The sequence below is a fragment of the Anabrus simplex genome, chromosome 3 (genome assembly GCF_040414725.1).
Source record: "Anabrus simplex isolate iqAnaSimp1 chromosome 3, ASM4041472v1, whole genome shotgun sequence".
Taxonomy (NCBI): domain Eukaryota; kingdom Metazoa; phylum Arthropoda; class Insecta; order Orthoptera; family Tettigoniidae; genus Anabrus; species Anabrus simplex.
The window spans coordinates 383,562,537-383,585,203 of NC_090267.1; the positions used below are offsets into that span (position 1 = coordinate 383,562,537).

At 39.0% G+C, this 22,667-nt stretch overlaps 1 protein-coding gene across 2 annotated transcripts in view; it reads left to right on the forward strand.

The window, feature by feature from the left end:
* LOC136866407 (uncharacterized) overlaps nucleotides 1-4,649 on the forward strand; it is an 85,625-nt gene extending 80,976 nt beyond the window's left edge. For both annotated transcript variants that reach the window (XM_067143330.2, XM_067143331.2), the window contains one exon: nucleotides 2,778-4,649. In XM_067143330.2, coding sequence (XP_066999431.2) covers nucleotides 2,778-3,023 — 246 coding nt within the window. In that variant the 3' untranslated portion in view covers nucleotides 3,024-4,649. The remainder of the gene's footprint in view (nucleotides 1-2,777) is intronic.
* The last annotated feature ends 18,018 nt before the right edge of the window (nucleotides 4,650-22,667 follow it).

Below are 22,667 nucleotides of genomic sequence, written 5' to 3' on the forward strand. Positions count from 1 at the left end.
CTATATAAACAAGACCCAATTTACTTTCACTGGTTACAACCAAAACATAATGTTTTTAACACATAATGAGTAAGATAGACGTTTGCTGAGCTTCAAAAATACTTGCTGCGTTAATGAACCATTACTCCAAGTCTCCAAACAACCTCAGACTACAAGAAATCGATCAAAATACAGAGCTCCCATCACAACACTCACACTGCCATGCTGACTTGGCCTTTATTACAGGAAATTACAGAAATGAAGAGAAAAGAGTAAGCAGGACAGGAAAAGTCTGGGAAGGGATTCAGACAGAGTTTGGAAATATTGAAGAGGAATGAGATTGTTTTAAGAGTGACTTAGTCAGCATAGTTAAAGGGTTATTTGGTTGAACAGCAGGAAAGATATGAGAAAGAAAGCACCATGATGTAATGGCAGAATGAAAGAAGGCATTCTACAGAGACTGAAAAACAAATAAGGAAGTAGGAAGTGAGAACTATGTATTTAGTGTGTAACAAGGGAAGCATAAAGTATAACTAACATGGTATAAATAGGAAAATACTAACATGAATAGAAACACATAATAGGATAAACACAATGAGAAGTCACTATTAGAAAAGGGAGCAATAGAAAAAGAGATAAGATCAAATATGAAAACAAAAAAGTATATGAAAAATCTCCGCATTGACCTATTAGGTTCCTATTCTCATTTTATGTTTGTTCTGTGTTCCTACTCTTCTTTTTACTTGTATTCATCTTTAAATTTTTGTCTCTTTCCTTTTCCTGTGTTTATGTGGCTTTCTTCTTATCCCACATTTCCCACATCAAGAATGAAAATCTGTCAAGATGATTCCTCAGTAAGTGTTGAAACCTGCCCATCTGATGAAACTGGAAACCAGAAGGGTTCTACTAAATGTTTTGAATGTTCATGTTTTGGCATGTATTTCACATATTTTGGCACAATTTAAAAAGCTAAGAAAGTCTACACCAGCATAATTTATCTCTTGAATCTCCTCAGTTTTGTGATTGCAAATGCAACAATTTTTGGAAAGTATTCAGACAAATAAAATGTATTTTGAAACCTAGAGTTACAACTGCCTCATTCAGTTTCTGGAGCTTTTGCACCCATATGTTACCAAGTTTAATTTATGGTTCCAACATTGAATATTCAGTATATCGAATTCTCCCCCAAAACCAGTTAAGTCCATGAACACACTTTGCATTTACTGCGCAGAGTCTGTAGTTACACTGCAAACATTTTCATACTCAACACCATATGATGTTAGTGAGTGCAGAATTACATGTAGGCCTATACAATATTCATTGTGTTGGCTGACTCAAGAAACTGAAGGCCCCTAACAAAGACATTGATACTGCAAGGGGTTATTATACTGGAAAGAGCCACTAAGATGCACCTGCTCATTTTGTCCAATGTCATCAGCAAATACATCTGTCTTCTTCCCCTCCTGTGTATTTTTCACCTCCTCCACTTGGGTAGTTGCCACTTTGGGGACATACTTCCCCCAGAACGTTCTGGCATATTAAGGTAAATTGATGATGATGATGATCTTTGTTGTTTAAAGGGGCCTAACAGCTAGATCATTGGCCCCTTAAGGCAAATTGCTAGCCCCTGAAAAGAGAGAAAGATATGTCAAATCTGACATCCTACTGCTCTGTATGCATACTACTTCTTTTTTAACACAGGATCTCTAAGGATTACATGTGACCTGTGTACTAATGCCTCTACTTTAAGACAAAAGTAAACATACCTTCTACGTGTTTTGCCATCCATGCTCCAATGTTGGGATCATTGACCTTCTCAAGAGGGTTGTTTGCTTTCTTGAATGCTTCAGTAGCATCCCTGGCAAACTCATAGGCGGCATCATCCTTTTTCTTGCGGCTACAGATGCTTGGCATTTAATTCGTCCTGTAGTGGAAACAGATGATAAATGCTTTTGTTTTTCAGATTCCACATGTTTCACGCAGGAATTTCGTCATTGCCACAATACAGTTAAATTACTTTTGCACACGACTGTTTGCATATCGCTGGCATACAGGCCGTGTTTAGTGAACTCCATCTTATGACCTTTTTTTTGGTTATAAAGGGCTTTGCATTTTTCTTAATTTGTTAATCCCCAGCTTATACCACAAAATCACAAAACAATGCTTAAGCCTCTTCTTTCTTGTTGGTATCACTCGGAGAACGACAAACCAGTATGAAATAAGTGTGGCATTGCGTTGAACAAAACTTGGAGGTGTAAATAGGTTTGCTGGCTGTGTCAGGAAAGTGCATTGCGAACTTTGCGTGGAAGAAGTTAATTTGTGACTACAGAATACTTTGCATTAGTTATCAGCCGATAAACATAAGAATGGTAGGTGGGCAGTTCATTTTGTAGTGCATGGAACTAATATTATCAAAGGAAGCATAAATAAGATAGTCACATAGTTTTGAAAATGGAAAAAGAAAAAAGAAAAATTAATATGGTAAAAATCACATTTTTCCTTAAATTTACATTGTTCTTGTAAAGAGTGCAAAATTGGTGTAAAAATTTGTCTCATCACAAATACAAATTTTGCAGTTCCTGTTCCTTTCTTTCTTTGTACGACTTTGTCACTTGTTTGTTCCTTTCAATTTGGTATGAAGTAGAGTAGCAGTAATTTAAAATTCAAGTTATTAAAACAGTCTTAATCTACAAACTTATAGCTGATTATATCTAAGTTGAGGGTTGCCTGTGTTTGTTTATTTTTTAAATATTGTTTTTTTATTTTGCCTCCTGTAATATATTTTTATTTATTCATAGGAGAAACTTGAAGCGATGGCATTTGAAGAAGAGCTGTATCCAGATGTCCTTGTTGAGAAGATAAAGGAAATGACCCGCTTAAAACAAGAAGTTGAACAGATAAATGCCAGTATAGCAAAGTATAAAAATCTACCACCAAGCATACTTGAGGCAAGGAAAATGCTTAAGCAAGCTAAACTGGAAGAGGCTAAGCTAAATGAGAGAATAAGGAAAGTCAATGAGGGTGAATTTTACAATCAGATTTAAGATACCGTAAATTAATATTTATATTGCAGACTTTTTGTGTGAATTTTTTTATATAACTTGTAAAATAGCTACTCTGATATAATTGGATGGTGCATTGAGGGGAAACTTCCACAGTGCAAATGTTTGCTTAGATAAAAGAAGCTATCTGAGGCAGCATGTAAATTGAAGATTTTTCTTTCTTCCTTTGACATTGATTGTAAGATAATATCTTATAGAATATGCAGGGTGCGGCATAAGTCAGTAAACGGAAAATGCCTGGTATAGTGTAGCATTAATGATTTATACAAAAGCAGTTGTTCTCTTACAGAAATTGTTCCAAGTAGCCTTCATTGTTATCTAAAGATTTAAGACATCGTTCAAACATCAATTCGTATATCTTGCCATACAGGTCCCCATTATTACCAAACATGTTTTCAAATTTTTTTTTCAATCATATCCCTTAAATGCTGTAGTTTTAGTTGCTTCCTAGTGAAAACTTAGCCTTCAGTATCCCTTACATTGAAAAATTACATGGCACGAGGTCGATGATCTCGGTGCCCAATTGATTTCACCGCGTCTTGCTATCCATACTCCAATGGCCATTCAAAAATTCAAAAGTTTGTAGTGCGATAGAGCACTAGAGCACATGTTGCCTAATAAGATTGTTTTATACTGCTTCAAATACAAGGCTATTGTTTAATTCTACCATAACTTCTCTTAACATTCGAAGATACATTTTCACAGTCACGATCCCATAGAAAATAAATAAGGCCCTATTACTTCTTTGCTGCATATACCTGCCCAAACCATAACTCCAGTACACGCAATTATGTTCATTAACATCATGCTTCACATCCCACTTTTTTTCTTTTGTAAAATGTTCACTTTCATTTTGGATCACATACCACTCACAAAATTCAATTCTTTGATCAGGATCATCATCATTTAGGGAGTGTAGGAATGGAGGCTTTATAAAGCTTCACATGTAACATTTTTCATGTTCTCCTTACACTTCTGTCAGAAAGTTTTTAGTTCTTTAGAAGTCTTCTTGCTGATTTCTTAAGTGATTAAATGAATGCCTGTGCAACGACCTGCAGATTTTCATCTTTAGCTATTGACTTTGGGTGACTACTGTGTAGTAACTAAGTTACAGAATCTGCCCCTCATACCTTCCACTTAATTTGTAGATAGCTTGTTTGCATGGTAGCTGAGTATGTGGGAACTTTTCGACGAACGATTGTCTTACATCTTTATAATTTCGATCACGTTGTTACCACTTCTGTAAAACAAACATGTGCTGTTCTGTGGAAAATTTTCTGTTCATAACGTAAGCTTCTCACGCTAACAATAAATGCACAAATGAAGCCAATTTGTCACTTATTACTAACGAGCAGTCCTGCCATTACTCTTTAAACAAATTTCCTTCACTGCGCACAGGTTCTGCCATTACTTTATTAGCTTAAATTTGACCATCGACAGTAGTGTGTAATTATGCACAGCGGTTAACTGACTTATGCTGCACCCTGTATAATATTAATATCTTATAAAATATGGGGAAAAAAATCCTTTGTTATGATGGAACTGTACATAAGTCGCTTACTTCTTTGTAATTGTATATATAATAAATATGTTATTATTATTATTATTCATTACTAAACAATATAACAAACTAAGAGATAAAACCAAAAAATTCTATTGCAAAACAGCTACTGTTTGCTTGTGAAAAATCTTAGATTCAACCCATTAGCATACTACAGGGTGGGCAAAATAAAACTGGCCTGGAAAATATGTACAATAAGACTGACCCTCATTAATGAACATCACAGAAGCTGCTGGAAATTACCACCGTTGCCTTCGATGCAGTGTTGTGCTCGATTTATCAAACTGTGAGGCATGCGTAGCGTTTTCAGTGTTTTGCTGTAGCTCTTCTAGTGTGCGAGGATTACTGGAGTACACCTGACCCTTCAATTTTCCCGCAGGTAAAAATCACAGGGAGAGAGATCAGGCAGTTGAGGTGGCCAGTTGATTGCAATGCCTCTGCTGATTGTCCTCTCCTCACAGAACACCTCAAGCACTCTTGACAAGGTTGTCAAGGTGGTGTGCGCTATTGCTCAGTCTTGCTGAAAATATCCATAGAGTCATTAATCTTGTGTGAGTTGATCCACGTATGGAATAAACAGTGTCTGGTCATACCAGTTAGCATTAACAGTTTGGTGAAATAATTGTGTTATGATGTGGACACCAGACATTGTACACCACACACCAGTCTTGAGATTATGCAACGGCTTTTCGACGTACTGATGGGGATTTTCTGGTTCATAATGGTGCGTATTCTGCGAGTTCACATAGTCTGACGTCTCAACCAGGCCTCATCTGAAGAAATGAAAAACTGAGGATCCAAATGTCCGGACTCTACTTCACTCAGAAACCACCGGCAGAACTCAACACGAAAAGGTTTGCCTCTACGTTTTAATGCATACACAACAGTAAATTTGTATGCAGGTCCTTTTTGATAATGTTTCAACATGACGATCTCTTAATTCCCACTTGCACAGATAAACTGCATTGAGATTTCTTGAGACTTCGTTCCAGGCTTTCCTTCACTCGAGCAATATTTCCTGGTGTTTGAACTCTTTTCGGATAGTTGCGGTATTTATTTGCTACAGAGCCCATTTCGTGCCATTTTGCCACTAAGTTTTGCATTGCAGACTTTGTTGGAGGTTTTGCCAAAACACTTCCAGTCTTAAACTCTTGTGCACAGGTTTTCACATAACATAACACTCAACATTGAACATGCGCTGTTTTATTGTGAGCACAATTTTGTGTTGCGTTCAACTGGTCACTTAATAAATCTGCTCCTCTCACTCACTCACATGTAATGACACGGCGACATACTCGGGACAGAGCATGCAGGAGGTGCGCACACACAGACGTGACAGCAACTGGTTGATGCAATAAAATCATGGTTTCCAGCATTTCCTGTGATGAGCAGTTCTCCTATCCCTTAACAAGTGTCCGTTCCGCATCAATCTTATAGATATTTTGCGGGTCAGTTTTGTTTTGCCCACCCAGTATTATTCCTCAGGAAAATGCATTTGTGAATGCAAATATTTATGTTGACTTCAGGTTATGAGTACTAGTTGTTTTTATTGTTAGTTAAATTCCATCTTCTTTTCCATAACAGAAGTCTTAAAGTATATGATACTTGCATGTATGGGCTACCTTGGATGGTATGTAGATAGTATTACAACTATCACTGCTGTCTGATGTATCATCAGGTGCCTCTGAACCATAATATCCCTCTATTAATAAGAATTTACTACAGTACAGACCTTGTATTTGCAATTAGGATGCTAATGGAAACATATTTTTGGACATTGAGAAAGCCTACGACAGTGTACCAAGGGAAAGATTTGGCAATGCATGAAAGAATTTAAAGTGCCTCATAGACAAAGTGAAAATGTTGTATAGTGGGAATATAAGTTGTATTCAAGTAGGAGGTGGTTTGTTGGACCGGTTTGAAACAGAGAGAGGAGTGCAGCAGGGCAGCTCATTGTCACCACTTCTATTTATTATTGTGATGGATGTAATAATGAAATCTGTTAAAAGGAAAGAACCAGAGATATCAAAGCCTTCACATTTGCAGATGATGTTGCGATCTGGAGTGACTCAGAAGAGGAATTGGGAGAGAGAATACAAAGCTGGAATGAGGAGTTTAAGAAATGTGGTTTAAACATCAGAAAGACGAAGACGGTGGTGATGAAAGTGTATGGGGAAGGAGCAGAACCAATAGTCATGTTAAATGAAGCCCAACTGAACAGCGTTCCAGTTTTCAAATACTTGGTAGCGTTCTGTCAAATGACAACCTAGCAAAACATGAGGTGAACAATCGAATCAAGAAGGCAACACAATTTTACCACCAGGTAAGACACCTGCTGTGGGATGAGCAAATATCTATGAAAACAAAAATGACATTGTACAAGTCCTGTCTGTCTGTTAGGTCATCAGCCCAGAGGCTGGTTGGATCCTCAAATAGCATCACCAAAGGCTATGCAGTTATAGGGAAACCACAAAAACCAATGGCAGTACCAAAATGAGGCGTACTAGGCAAGATGAGGAGTGAGGTAGTTTGCCATTGCTTTCCTCACTGGGCCAGACAGTGCAATTGTAGCACAACTAACCCTATGAACAACACCTTTCATGACACTCTTGACACACTGGTTGTGCTCTGAATGTCATTAATCAGCACCACCCATACCCCAGCAGCTTCCATATTGTCACAGCCATGGACGAGACTGGGACTTAGGTGGAAGCTACATTTTACTCTGGCCTGTGCCAAGAGATGGATGCAAAAGTACTGTATCCATCAAGAAATGACAGCAGGCAAGTACAAGTCCTATTATACACCAATTCTTACATACAGTCTCGAAACCACAACACTGACCAGTAGAGATAATTCCAAACTCCAGGCAGCTGAAATGAAATTCCTACGCACTATGATCCAGAAAACCAGGAAAGACAAGATTAGGAATGAGAAAATTAGAGAAGAAGTAGGAATAGATGATTCTCTCCTCAATAAGATTCAGATATCAAAACTGAAGTGGTCTGGTCACATGAAGAGGATGCCAGTTAATAGAACTGCAAGGAAGGAATTTGACAGAAAAGTAGAAGGAAGATGACCCGTGGGAAGGCCACGAAGAAAATTGATAGATTTAGTTAAGAACGATGTACTGCTGAGAGGTCATGATTGGGACAAGTTGGTGGAGGAGGAATGGTACAAGGACAGGATGAGATGGAGGAGGCTCATATACCACACCTGGGAAACTGGAGATGGTTTAGGATGATGATGATGATGACAGTAGAAGTCTTTTATAGCAAGAATTCATAACAGCGAAAAATTTACTTGTTATAACGGATTGTCATGCATTTGCTGGTAAGATGTGGTGTTTACACTGCACTATGTCTTGTGGTATGGACTAGAATAAATTTGTTACATTCATTGACCTGTCTGTCTCATCCTTGGCTTTGAGAATATGAAAGTGACAAAGGTATGTGTGATGCTAGTAATACCATTTTTATGCAGCCAGTCCCTGTTCTGAATGGTGTGAAAATGTCACTCATAACGGTCGGTTGGTGCATGCTTTTCAGTGGGCTTGGCAGACTGATATGTAATAGCAACTTCTGGCTTGGTGAGGAAAGCAACGTGAAACTACCTCACCCCTCATTTCCCTAGTATGCCTCTTCAGTGACATCTAGGCTATCTATGACAGCTGTTGGCGGAGCTGTGGAGGATCAAACCAGCCTTCGGGCTGAATACTTAACATACATACAACTGATTGTCGTTATATTTGATTTTTTGTAAAAGTCGGGAAAAGCCCATTACATTAAAATCGGTATGAAATGGCTATCAGTTTGCTCAAAACTTGCGTTTTCATGGGTGATATCCACACCACAGCTTGCTCGTTTGTTATTTTTCAAAATCTAATACTACGTAAAAGTGTGTGTTTCATTCTGAAAAAAATATAGTATTGCTCCACAGGACTCTTTGGCCAACATTCCAGATTTCTTCTTCAAACAGAGTCACCTGACCTAACCATATTTCAAGCAGCACGTAGAGAAATGATAACCTCCTCGCTACAAATTTATATGGGAACAGCTGTTCTGAAATTTAACTAGACATGAGAAGATATAAACTATCCTTCGAATCCATATCTTGAAGTGTAGGCTACCCCGTTCTTACTTAATTTCGGTATATAACATTACAAATTAAGCGATTGTTTACTGCAGCCTTTATTTCTAATGAGTTAATAACTGTTATCGGCCATGTTATTTACACATGTATTACGAAAACATGTTATCCTCTTTCATTTTGAATTTTCATTTAAAGAACAGCAGTTGAAAGGCATTGCTAATCGACTCTGACATCACCTTCGAATCTCGAGGAGAGAGCTTGCAAGTGCTCGTAGCGAGAAAACGATACCGTACCGAAGATGATCGATTGCATTTTATGGCAAACGTTTCAGTTTTCTTATTCAAACAGCATCACCTATCCTAACTTAAGCGTACTATATGTATCATGAAAGCATATTTCAAGCACCAGTAGAGAAATGATAGGCTTCTCACTATAAATTTACATGATAATAGCTTTTCTGAAATTTAGCCAGAAAATATAAAACTAACCTCTGAAATCAATGATGCACTCTCTCTGCCTTATCTTGAGGTGTATCTCATTCTTACTTAGTTGCAGTATTTAGCATTAAAATTAAGCAATCGTTTACTTCAATGTTTCTTTTTAAGAGTTAACAATTGCTATCGGACAAGTTATTTACGTATTTGTTACAGAAAAATGTTCTCTTTAATTTCCATTTTTCTTTATGGAACAGCAGTCAACGGGTATTACTAATCGACTCTGACATCGTCTTTGAATGTCGACGAGAGAGCTCTCTAGTGGATATAGCGAGGAAACTATACCAACGATGATCGATCATATGCAATATAATCGCTGGGTGCAAAAAATGTCGGTAACGGAAAAAAAGTGAACGCTTAATCGCTCGTAATAACGGATGCAACACAGTTTAATGTAGGAATTTTCAAGGGACAGACATAAAACTGTCATTATAACAGGATTCTCGTTACGTGCCGTACTCGTTATAGCAGACTTCTACTTTGCTAAAGCATTTTTTGTAAAAATATTTTTCTTACTAGCCATTATGCAAAGAAAAATATGATCTATTTTTGGATCAACTTTATGTTGGAATTTTGAAATAAATCTATAGAGAAAAATTTCCCACTTGAATACATCGATGATTGCACTCACATATATAAAGGTAGTACTCATAAGAGAATGCGTTAAATCAGGTGTCATTAATAGAGAGGGTCCTTTATATGATCTACATTCTTTTACTTTCCATGGAAACAATCAAATGAGGTAAAAAAGAGATGAAAAGTGTGTTTCAATTATAATTTGCAGTCTTAACAAGCAGTAGATTTATATTTCTGATTTCCTGTTTTTTTTTCTTTTTCTTTTGCCTGATGCCAAAAAGTGGAAAAAAACGTTTTTGAATTGCATGCCACTCAGATTCTAGCTCTCTTAAAACCTGTAATAATTTTTGGGCAAGATAACTATTGTTAAGGTTTATATTTAGTTAAATGTTTGTTGATAATTTGAATAATTTGCAAGTTTAAAAAGATTGAATTTGGAGATCTAAGTAAATCATCCTGCAAAAAAGTGGGGGGTGGGGTGGGGACGTTGTTGCCAGTAGCCATGTGAACAACGTTGAAGAGTTCATTTTTAATGATTTGAGATATACACAGGAAATGTCACCCAACAAACGTCTGTCACTTTGCTGCCTTTGTATCATGAAACTTGAGGTTGGCATGGTGTAGTTAGGTAAACATTTGTAAAGTTTATTTAGTAAAGATTACTTAATGCATGTTTGCTATGTCTTCTTAGAGGCCAGTGGCCAGGTTGAAATGGGGGTGTTATCTGACAAAAGGTCATGCAGTTTTGGATTTTGGTCATGTTGTTTCTACCTAGGCCCTTTTTAAAAATCCAAATATTCTAATTTGGCGCGCCTGTGCTCACGTTAGTACGACCACTTTTGTGTCACTTGTTTTATTTTTCCTCAATAACTTTACCAGTGCATCCTACAAAAGAAAGTTCGCTTTTCATTTCTTGTAGAGCACAAAATTTGCTAAAATTTGCTCCTGTAACATGTTTTTCTAAACCTCATAGTTACTGAAATACAGAGCTTCAAAGCACAAAATTTTTCCATAAGTTAAGTAAAATTACCTCCCCTGTGAACCATGTGACCTTGCCACGGTGGGGAGGCTTGCGTATCCCAATAAGCAGGTAGCCGAGTCGTAGTTGCAACCATATCGGATGGGTATCTGTCGAGAGACAGGGGTAGCATCCTTTCGGAAGTTGCAAGGACGGCAGTCTAGATAATTGATTAATGTGGTCTTGTAATAATGCTTAACGTGGCTTAGCTATGTTGATACTGCTACACGGCTGAAAGCAACGGGAAACTACAGCCGTAACTAACTCCCAAGGACATGAAGCTCTCTCTGTATGAATGATGTACTGATCATGGCTTCTTCCCAGGTAAAATATTCCAGAGGTAAAATAATTCCCCATTCACATCTCTGGGTGGGGACTACACGTGAGGAGGCAGTCATCAGGAAGATGGATACTGACATTCTACGAGTTGGAGCGTGGAATGTTAGAAGTTTGAATCACTGTGGTAGGTTAGAGAATCTGAAAAGGGAGATGGATAGACTAAAATTAGATGTAGTTGGTATAAGTGAAGTACGTTGGCAGGAAGAGCAGGATTTCTGGTCAGACGACTACAGAATTATCAACACAAAATCAAACGGGGTAAATGCAGGAGTAGGTTTAATAATGAATAAGAAAATAGGGCAGTGGTTAAGCTACTATGACCAGCATAGTGAAAGGATTATTGTAGTCAAGATAGACACCACCGCAATAGTGTAGGTCTATATGCCTACTAGTTCAGCAGATGATGAAGAAATCGAAAGAATATATGAAGAGGTAGATGATTTAATACAGTATGTAAAAGGTGATGAGAATCTAATTGTGATGGGAGACTGGAATGCAGTGGTAGGCCAAGGAAGAGAAGGTAATACAGTAAGACAATTTGGACTGGGACAAAGCAATGAAAGAGGAAGCTGGCTGGTTGAATTCTGCACTGATCACAATTTAGTCCTGGCTAACACTTGGTTCAAACACCACAAACAATGGCTGTATACATGGACGAGACCTGGAGATACTGGAAGGTATCAAATAGACTTCATTATGATTAAGCAGAGATTTAGAAACCAGGTGTTGGTTTGCAAGACTTTCCCAGGAGCAGACGTGGACTCTGACCACAACCTGTTCTTACTTAGTTGCAGTATTTAGCATTAAAATTAAGCAATCGTTTACTTCAATGTTTCTTTTTAAGAGTTAACAATTGCTATCGGACAAGTTATTTACGTATTTGTTACAGAAAAATGTTCTCTTTAATTTCCATTTTTCTTTATGGAACAGCAGTCAACGGGTATTACTAATCGACTCTGACATCGTCTTTGAATGTCGACGAGAGAGCTCTCTAGTGGATATAGCGAGGAAACTATACCAACGATGATCGATCATATGCAATATAATCGCTGGGTGCAAAAAATGTCGGTAACGGAAAAAAAGTGAACGCTTAATCGCTCGTAATAACGGATGCAACACAGTTTAATGTAGGAATTTTCAAGGGACAGACATAAAACTGTCATTATAACAGGATTCTCGTTACGTGCCGTACTCGTTATAGCAGACTTCTACTTTGCTAAAGCATTTTTTGTAAAAATATTTTTCTTACTAGCCATTATGCAAAGAAAAATATGATCTATTTTTGGATCAACTTTATGTTGGAATTTTGAAATAAATCTATAGAGAAAAATTTCCCACTTGAATACATCGATGATTGCACTCACATATATAAAGGTAGTACTCATAAGAGAATGCGTTAAATCAGGTGTCATTAATAGAGAGGGTCCTTTATATGATCTACATTCTTTTACTTTCCATGGAAACAATCAAATGAGGTAAAAAAGAGATGAAAAGTGTGTTTCAATTATAATTTGCAGTCTTAACAAGCAGTAGATTTATATTTCTGATTTCCTGTTTTTTTTTCTTTTTCTTTTGCCTGATGCCAAAAAGTGGAAAAAAACGTTTTTGAATTGCATGCCACTCAGATTCTAGCTCTCTTAAAACCTGTAATAATTTTTGGGCAAGATAACTATTGTTAAGGTTTATATTTAGTTAAATGTTTGTTGATAATTTGAATAATTTGCAAGTTTAAAAAGATTGAATTTGGAGATCTAAGTAAATCATCCTGCAAAAAAGTGGGGGGTGGGGTGGGGACGTTGTTGCCAGTAGCCATGTGAACAACGTTGAAGAGTTCATTTTTAATGATTTGAGATATACACAGGAAATGTCACCCAACAAACGTCTGTCACTTTGCTGCCTTTGTATCATGAAACTTGAGGTTGGCATGGTGTAGTTAGGTAAACATTTGTAAAGTTTATTTAGTAAAGATTACTTAATGCATGTTTGCTATGTCTTCTTAGAGGCCAGTGGCCAGGTTGAAATGGGGGTGTTATCTGACAAAAGGTCATGCAGTTTTGGATTTTGGTCATGTTGTTTCTACCTAGGCCCTTTTTAAAAATCCAAATATTCTAATTTGGCGCGCCTGTGCTCACGTTAGTACGACCACTTTTGTGTCACTTGTTTTATTTTTCCTCAATAACTTTACCAGTGCATCCTACAAAAGAAAGTTCGCTTTTCATTTCTTGTAGAGCACAAAATTTGCTAAAATTTGCTCCTGTAACATGTTTTTCTAAACCTCATAGTTACTGAAATACAGAGCTTCAAAGCACAAAATTTTTCCATAAGTTAAGTAAAATTACCTCCCCTGTGAACCATGTGACCTTGCCACGGTGGGGAGGCTTGCGTATCCCAATAAGCAGGTAGCCGAGTCGTAGTTGCAACCATATCGGATGGGTATCTGTCGAGAGACAGGGGTAGCATCCTTTCGGAAGTTGCAAGGACGGCAGTCTAGATAATTGATTAATGTGGTCTTGTAATAATGCTTAACATGGCTTAGCTATGTTGATACTGCTACACGGCTGAAAGCAACGGGAAACTACAGCCGTAACTAACTCCCAAGGACATGAAGCTCTCTCTGTATGAATGATGTACTGATCATGGCTTCTTCCCAGGTAAAATATTCCAGAGGTAAAATAATTCCCCATTCACATCTCTGGGTGGGGACTACACGTGAGGAGGCAGTCATCAGGAAGATGGATACTGACATTCTACGAGTTGGAGCGTGGAATGTTAGAAGTTTGAATCACTGTGGTAGGTTAGAGAATCTGAAAAGGGAGATGGATAGACTAAAATTAGATGTAGTTGGTATAAGTGAAGTACGTTGGCAGGAAGAGCAGGATTTCTGGTCAGACGACTACAGAATTATCAACACAAAATCAAACGGGGTAAATGCAGGAGTAGGTTTAATAATGAATAAGAAAATAGGGCAGTGGTTAAGCTACTATGACCAGCATAGTGAAAGGATTATTGTAGTCAAGATAGACACCACCGCAATAGTGTAGGTCTATATGCCTACTAGTTCAGCAGATGATGAAGAAATCGAAAGAATATATGAAGAGGTAGATGATTTAATACAGTATGTAAAAGGTGATGAGAATCTAATTGTGATGGGAGACTGGAATGCAGTGGTAGGCCAAGGAAGAGAAGGTAATACAGTAAGACAATTTGGACTGGGACAAAGCAATGAAAGAGGAAGCTGGCTGGTTGAATTCTGCACTGATCACAATTTAGTCCTGGCTAACACTTGGTTCAAACACCACAAACAATGGCTGTATACATGGACGAGACCTGGAGATACTGGAAGGTATCAAATAGACTTCATTATGATTAAGCAGAGATTTAGAAACCAGGTGTTGGTTTGCAAGACTTTCCCAGGAGCAGACGTGGACTCTGACCACAACCTGTTCTTACTTAGTTGCAGTATTTAGCATTAAAATTAAGCAATCGTTTACTTCAATGTTTCTTTTTAAGAGTTAACAATTGCTATCGGACAAGTTATTTACGTATTTGTTACAGAAAAATGTTCTCTTTAATTTCCATTTTTCTTTATGGAACAGCAGTCAACGGGTATTACTAATCGACTCTGACATCGTCTTTGAATGTCGACGAGAGAGCTCTCTAGTGGATATAGCGAGGAAACTATACCAACGATGATCGATCATATGCAATATAATCGCTGGGTGCAAAAAATGTCGGTAACGGAAAAAAAGTGAACGCTTAATCGCTCGTAATAACGGATGCAACACAGTTTAATGTAGGAATTTTCAAGGGACAGACATAAAACTGTCATTATAACAGGATTCTCGTTACGTGCCGTACTCGTTATAGCAGACTTCTACTTTGCTAAAGCATTTTTTGTAAAAATATTTTTCTTACTAGCCATTATGCAAAGAAAAATATGATCTATTTTTGGATCAACTTTATGTTGGAATTTTGAAATAAATCTATAGAGAAAAATTTCCCACTTGAATACATCGATGATTGCACTCACATATATAAAGGTAGTACTCATAAGAGAATGCGTTAAATCAGGTGTCATTAATAGAGAGGGTCCTTTATATCATCTACATTCTTTTACTTTCTATGGAAACAATCAAATGAGGTAAAAAAGAGATGAAAAGTGTGTTTCAATTATAATTTGCAGTCTTAACAAGCAGTAGATTTATATTTCTGATTTCCTGTTTTTTTTCTTTTTCTTTTGCCTGATGCCAAAAAGTGGAAAAAAACGTTTTTGAATTGCATGCCACTCAGATTCTAGCTCTCTTAAAACCTGTAATAATTTTTGGGCAAGATAACTATTGTTAAGGTTTATATTTAGTTAAATATTTGTTGATAATTTGAATAATTTGCAAGTTTAAAAAGATTGAATTTGGAGATCTAAGTAAATCATCCTGCAAAAAAGTGGGGGGTGGGGTGGGGACGTTGTTGCCAGTAGCCATGTGAACAACGTTGAAGAGTTCATTTTTAATGATTTGAGATATACACAGGAAATGTCACCCAACAAACGTCTGTCACTTTGCTGCCTTTGTATCATGAAACTTGAGGTTGGCATGGTGTAGTTAGGTAAACATTTGTAAAGTTTATTTAGTAAAGATTACTTAATGCATGTTTGCTATGTCTTCTTAGAGGCCAGTGGCCAGGTTGAAATGGGGGTGTTATCTGACAAAAGATCATGCAGTTTTGGATTTTGGTCATGTTGTTTCTACCTAGGCCCTTTTTAAAAATCCAAATATTCTAATTTGGCGCGCCTGTGCTCACGTTAGTACGACCACTTTTGTGTCACTTGTTTTATTTTTCCTCAATAACTTTACCAGTGCATCCTACAAAAGAAAGTTCGCTTTTCATTTCTTGTAGAGCACAAAATTTGCTAAAATTTGCTCCTGTAACATGTTTTTCTAAACCTCATAGTTACTGAAATACAGAGCTTCAAAGCACAAAATTTTTCCATAAGTTAAGTAAAATTACCTCCCCTGTGAACCATGTGACCTTGCCACGGTGGGGAGGCTTGCGTATCCCAATAAGCAGGTAGCCGAGTCGTAGTTGCAACCATATCGGATGGGTATCTGTCGAGAGACAGGGGTAGCATCCTTTCGGAAGTTGCAAGGACGGCAGTCTAGATAATTGATTAATGTGGTCTTGTAATAATGCTTAACATGGCTTAGCTATGTTGATACTGCTACACGGCTGAAAGCAACGGGAAACTACAGCCGTAACTAACTCCCAAGGACATGAAGCTCTCTCTGTATGAATGATGTACTGATCATGGCTTCTTCCCAGGTAAAATATTCCAGAGGTAAAATAATTCCCCATTCACATCTCTGGGTGGGGACTACACGTGAGGAGGCAGTCATCAGGAAGATGGATACTGACATTCTACGAGTTGGAGCGTGGAATGTTAGAAGTTTGAATCACTGTGGTAGGTTAGAGAATCTGAAAAGGGAGATGGATAGACTAAAATTAGATGTATTTGGTATAAGTGAAGTACGTTGGCAGGAAGAGCAGGATTTCTGGTCAGACGACTACAGAATTATCAACACAAAATCAAACGGGGTAAATGCAGGAGTAGGTTTAATAATGAATAAGAAAATAGGGCAGTGGTTAAGCTACTATGACCAGCATAGTGAAAGGATTATTGTAGTCAAGATAGACACCACCGCAATAGTGTAGGTCTATATGCCTACTAGTTCAGCAGATGATGAAGAAATCGAAAGAATATATGAAGAGGTAGATGATTTAATACAGTATGTAAAAGGTGATGAGAATCTAATTGTGATGGGAGACTGGAATGCAGTGGTAGGCCAAGGAAGAGAAGGTAATACAGTAAGACAATTTGGACTGGGACAAAGCAATGAAAGAGGAAGCTGGCTGGTTGAATTCTGCACTGATCACAATTTAGTCCTGGCTAACACTTGGTTCAAACACCACAAACAATGGCTGTATACATGGACGAGACCTGGAGATACTGGAAGGTATCAAATAGACTTCATTATGATTAAGCAGAGATTTAGAAACCAGGTGTTGGTTTGCAAGACTTTCCCAGGAGCAGACGTGGACTCTGACCACAACCTGTTGGTCATGAATTGCCTTCTGAAGTTGAAGAAATTGAAGAAAGTCGGGAATGCAAGGAGATGGAATCTAGACAAGTCGAAAGAAAATCGTGTTAGGGATTGTTTCAAGGAACATGTAACACAGGGACTAAATGAAAAGGATGAAGGAAACACAGTAGAGGAAGAATGGACAGTCATGAAGAATGTGATCAATAAGGCTGCTGAAGAAAAGTTAGGAAGAAAGGAAAGATCACTGTTCTGAGGCTGTGTTGTGTTCACTAGCATCATCTGTGTCACATAATGGAGATGGTTTCTCCATATATTCTTATTCTAACAACCAGCAAATGATTTGCTGGCTTTGACTTACACTCATATTGCTGGTGATAATAAAAATAAATCAGATTGTAGCAAATCACACACACATGATCACTTGCGCTGTTAGATCTCCCCTAACGCTGCACACTGGTTAGACACACCCGACTGCTCGCGCTGTTAGATACTAACACAATACGTGCGCACTCCTTCCCCCACTCTTTCCTCCCCTCCCAAATACCACAGCTACTACAAAAATACATCATGGCGTGCTCAAAGGACCGAATGAGGCATTTTCAAATGAACATAGATTCAAAGCCAAGGACGAATGAATTGTACCAAAATTTGTAAAAATGTTAGATTGAACCTCATAGCACGAGTGATTGCGGGTTAATACTCTCTTCTCATATAACTCTCACTCAACCCGCAGATCTTCTTCTTGAGGCGCCTTCTCCAAGTGGAAGTTGGCGGTCCACACCCAGCTCCGAATGTGATGTTGCAGCATGGAAAGCATCTTCTGAAGTGCAGTTATGCCATCTTCGGATGTCCTTCAATTCGAGAGGCTTTCGAGACCGGGGCCGCCATCTCACTGTCAGATAGCTCCTCAATTCTAATCACGTAGGCTGAGTGGACCTCGAACCAGCCCTCAGGTCGAGAGAAAAATCCCTGACCTGGTCGGAATCGAACCTGGGGCTTTCATGTGAGAGGCAGGCACGCTACTCCTACACCATGGGGCCAGCTAATTTCATATCCCCTACCTATCAATTATTTACCCCCCACCACCACCCACCCACCTTCTTTCAACCAAGTTCCAACGCAATCATTTAATATCGATCCACTATTCCATTTTATAAGAAATATCCTTAAACCTTCTAATATTTTACATATAAGCAAATGATATGATGGAACATATCAAGAAGTCAACATTATTTGACAAGAGGATGCCACATTTGATGCAACAACTTTACACCTACATACTACATTCTTCTCAGCAAGATTATTACACAACACCCTGCAGCATTATACAACCTTCTAGTGTGAAGTTCTCCTTTATATTGTGCTTTGATGTCTTTGAACTGTATAATATACTGTATATTCGGCCATCTTGTGATGATTCTATGAATTTTTCATCAATGAACTCCTATATATATTTTGTTTTGATTTATCTTAAATGTTATTACACCTTTCATACATCTTTTTCTCAATTAAAATGATATTAAAATTGTTCCTCACATCTATATTTTAATGTTCTTATATTATTTAAGTATTTGTAGTGTTTTGTGTGCTGATGATGGCTCCAAGAGCCGAATCATGACCACTAATTTTTCATAAATAATCTTCTCAGATTATAGTGTCATGTATTGATTAAGTGGTTAAAACTATATATTTTTCTCAAGTTATATATAGTTGGTACGGACCAATATGAATATGATTGTTTCTATCATTATGGGTACCCTGAATTAACTCATAAAACGAGCACAGATATGAAGAACACGTACCTTACAACAGGAGGTGCACACTTGGACCAGGAGCAGGTATTGTATAGGCTGGAAACTGCATGCTGCATGGCAAGCCTCACAATAGCTCACTTGGCAGAGGTGTGGTGGGAGTTGTGATAGTGTATGGCGCTCAAAGGTTCGAATCCCAAACAAGTATTTTTTTTATTTTGCCGCCAATTGCCTGGGATGTGATAAGGTTGCATACTTGATAGCTTTCACAGACTAATTTGTTTATTTGGCCCCCTAAGGGGCTGTATGTATCGTAGTATAGGATATTGAGCTGGGTTGGACAAGGATGAAGAGGTGATAGTCTGTGGCTAGGACACAGGCAACCAATTAGCTATGACGTACATGTTCCAAGCTTCGTAGACTACAGGTAGGACAAGTATGCCCAATTGGAACAATAACAACGTGGTAGCAGGTAGGTATGTAGCTGTGCGAACTCCCCTCCTTGGAGGCAAATCACGACACAACACAAAGCTTCTTCACTGCATTGTGATGTATTCCAGCGACAAGTATGTGGATATGTTACTCATCTATGGAGAAACTAGACAGAATGCATACCAGGCACAACACTTGTATCAAGAACACTATCCGGATAGACGACAACTGACAGGCATGACATTTTGGAGTGTGGAAAGACATCTGAGGGCTACTGTATACCTGGGAAGGACACGGCCTGTTCTAGATCATCCCATGATGTCTGGTCACAATGAAGAGGTTGTGTTCGAAGCAGTTCCGCTTCAACATGGGCCACTGCACAGGAGCCAAGCGTTTGTTATGCGGACATTGCATACTTGGCGGTTTCACCTGTACTATCTGCATTTATGCCAGGAACTTCATTGTCATGATTTCGAAGCATAGGCGGCGTTCTGTCAATGGACCCTACAGCATGTGGACACTGATCCTGCCTTTTTAACGACCGTCTTATTTACAGACGAAGCACGATTCCACAACAATGGAACTGTTAATCAACATAATGTGCATTACTGGAGTATGGATATTACCCATTGGGTACAACAGACAGGTTTCTAGGTAGAGTGGGGCATGAACGTATGGTGTGGTACCGTGCGTGATCATCTCATTGGGTCCCTATTTCTTTGAGAAACCTCTGATGGGAGAGCGCTATCTGCGGTTTATCCAAGATGACTTAACGCTGGCAACATTAATGATGATATACGGGCGTATTCGGAAAGACTCAAAGGGAACATAACGCTTTGTTGGAGTGGTACTGAGGAGACTATCAGAAGTGTGCCGTATAGTAAACAAGGACAAATGTGCTGGTTTTTTCTTGGTCGAAAGTCTCTGCTTTATCAGCTACGAATTTTCTAAAGGTTTGCGTGTGGTGGAGCCCCGGAAGCTGGAAACCATCAAGGACTTAGTAGCACCGTCAGCGGTGACGGAAGTGTGACTGTTGCTTATTGTGCCAGCTTCCTCCCAAATCTCTCTTAGTATTATAGCTCCCCTCCGTAATGGGGTCGCGAGGAGGGGAAAGCTTTTACAACTTTGAAGGGAAAACTGAGTAAGAACCTAAGCAATCAGCATTTCAACCCGAATTTAGAGACTGAGGTCATAATTGATGCAGGTCCAGAGGGTTTGGGAGCAATTTTAGCTCAGCTACAGACATCATTTCCTGGGGTGGTGGCATATGTTAGCCGGGCCTTGAGTGATACAGAGGAAAAGTATTCACAGATAGAGCGTGAACTTCTGGCCATTTTTTGGGCAGCGGAACACTTCAAATTAAATCTTCTAGGCGCTCATTTCGGGGTTGTCACAGACCACAAACTCTTACTAGGAGTACTTTCAACGAACAAGTTCACAGCTCCTCGAATTGAACGGTTGTGCCTACGTCTTAAGGGATACTGTTTCACGTTGGTGCACCGTCGTGGGGTTTCTAATCCGTCAGACTACCTCTCTCGATCCATTGTCTTCTGCATCATGTTGAGGAATATCGCAAGATATATAAGCTTCTTCACGGGCGAAGCCGTTTCTGTGGCTCTCACTCGGAAACAAATTGCCAAACACACCAACAAGGACGAGGAACTCAGTTCGGTACGAGGACGAATCAAAACAAACTCGAAATGAAGCTAAGGACCCGACCTATCATTCCCCTTATGCTCATTTCATTCCAGGACTGTCAGGGGACCAGTGGTGTGTACTGAGGGCTACCAAGGCTATCAGTGAAGCCCAAACCTCAAATGCAAACGATGGAAATCTAAAGCACGATATAATGTAAGCATCTGACACATTGTTCCATTTACAAACCTTGAAAGCAATGAGAAAAAACGCTGCACGTTTTTCTGAAAACAAGGCTTCGGAAACTGATATTGCAGCCCAGACCCTCGTCCCTTCCCCTCGACTCCCTGCACGCAGCTTGCTGCTGTATGCCTGATAGGCGTGGGGACTGGGGAGGATAGGCGTGCTAGGCTTCGGTCCGTCAGTTCGCCACTACTATCAACCATGCATTACTCATCGTATATACTTCCTCACCTCATCCTTCTGACTTAATTACATAGATAAGAGTGTCGGTATTTCACTCCCGTTTACTTCTACATCCTTGTAGGAAGACACTACAAGGCTGCTGTTATAGGATTAATATAGTCTTATTTTTATAGGTAGATCTACTAAAATGAAATGCAATCTTTCAGGTTTAGTGTTCTCTTTTGTTGGTTGGAATTGAACCCATGATCATGGGTCGGACACCACCACTGATCTCCTGAGGAAGCCAATTAACCAGTGAACGATGGGTACGACCGCTGTAAAATTAAACATTTTTATTTATTAATAATAATAATAATAATAATAACGGTGCATGACATCTGTATAGGCTTGGTGGTGACCTAATGAATGGCGAAGACATCCTAAACACCCAGTCCCCAAGCCAGGAGAATTGACAGTATGAGGGGGTTGATTCTGAACATTGAACCGAGGCCACCGGACCAAAGGCAAGCATTCTATCCACTTATCCACAAAGTCGGACTTCAATTTGCTAAACCTTAGGTTACCATCTCAACTGATCAGGTGTTGAGTATTGGCAGTGGCAGAGGCCAGGGCAGTAGCTTGTGAAGCAGCCTTGACAACACAGCAGGATTCTCCGTTGGCTATTGCCTGCAGCTCATAACGCTGAAAGCTTGACGCTCACTAAACCAACTATCGAAAAGGGGTAACGTAAGTCTAGTGGTAGCCCACGTCTTGATCCCAGCATATGCCACTGCAGGGGACGGTGTTTAACTTCAGGAGGATAAGATTATAATCCCAGAGTCTACAAAAAAAAGTGGTAAAACTCGCATCCCGAGGCTACCAAGGAATTGTTAAGAACAAAACAGCTTCTGAGATCCCAATGTTGGTTTCCAGGCATGGATTGCCTTGTGGAGGAAAAAGTGAAGAAATGTTTGCCTTGCCTAGCCACTCAAACAACACATGGGGACCTTATCAATGGCGCCGACTTTGGGGGGGGGGCAGAGTGTCATTCTTCCCCCCCACCAAAATTCTCCTAGATATTAAGTCCCCTTAAAACGTGGAGTGCGGTAGCCTTCGAAGCTGCGATTTGAGACTCAGTGTAACAAGATTTAAAAAGAAAGTCCCAAGTCTGCTGTCAGATGGGTTGAACTACACTGATGGGGTTATACCTAGAGTCCGGTGAGCTCTG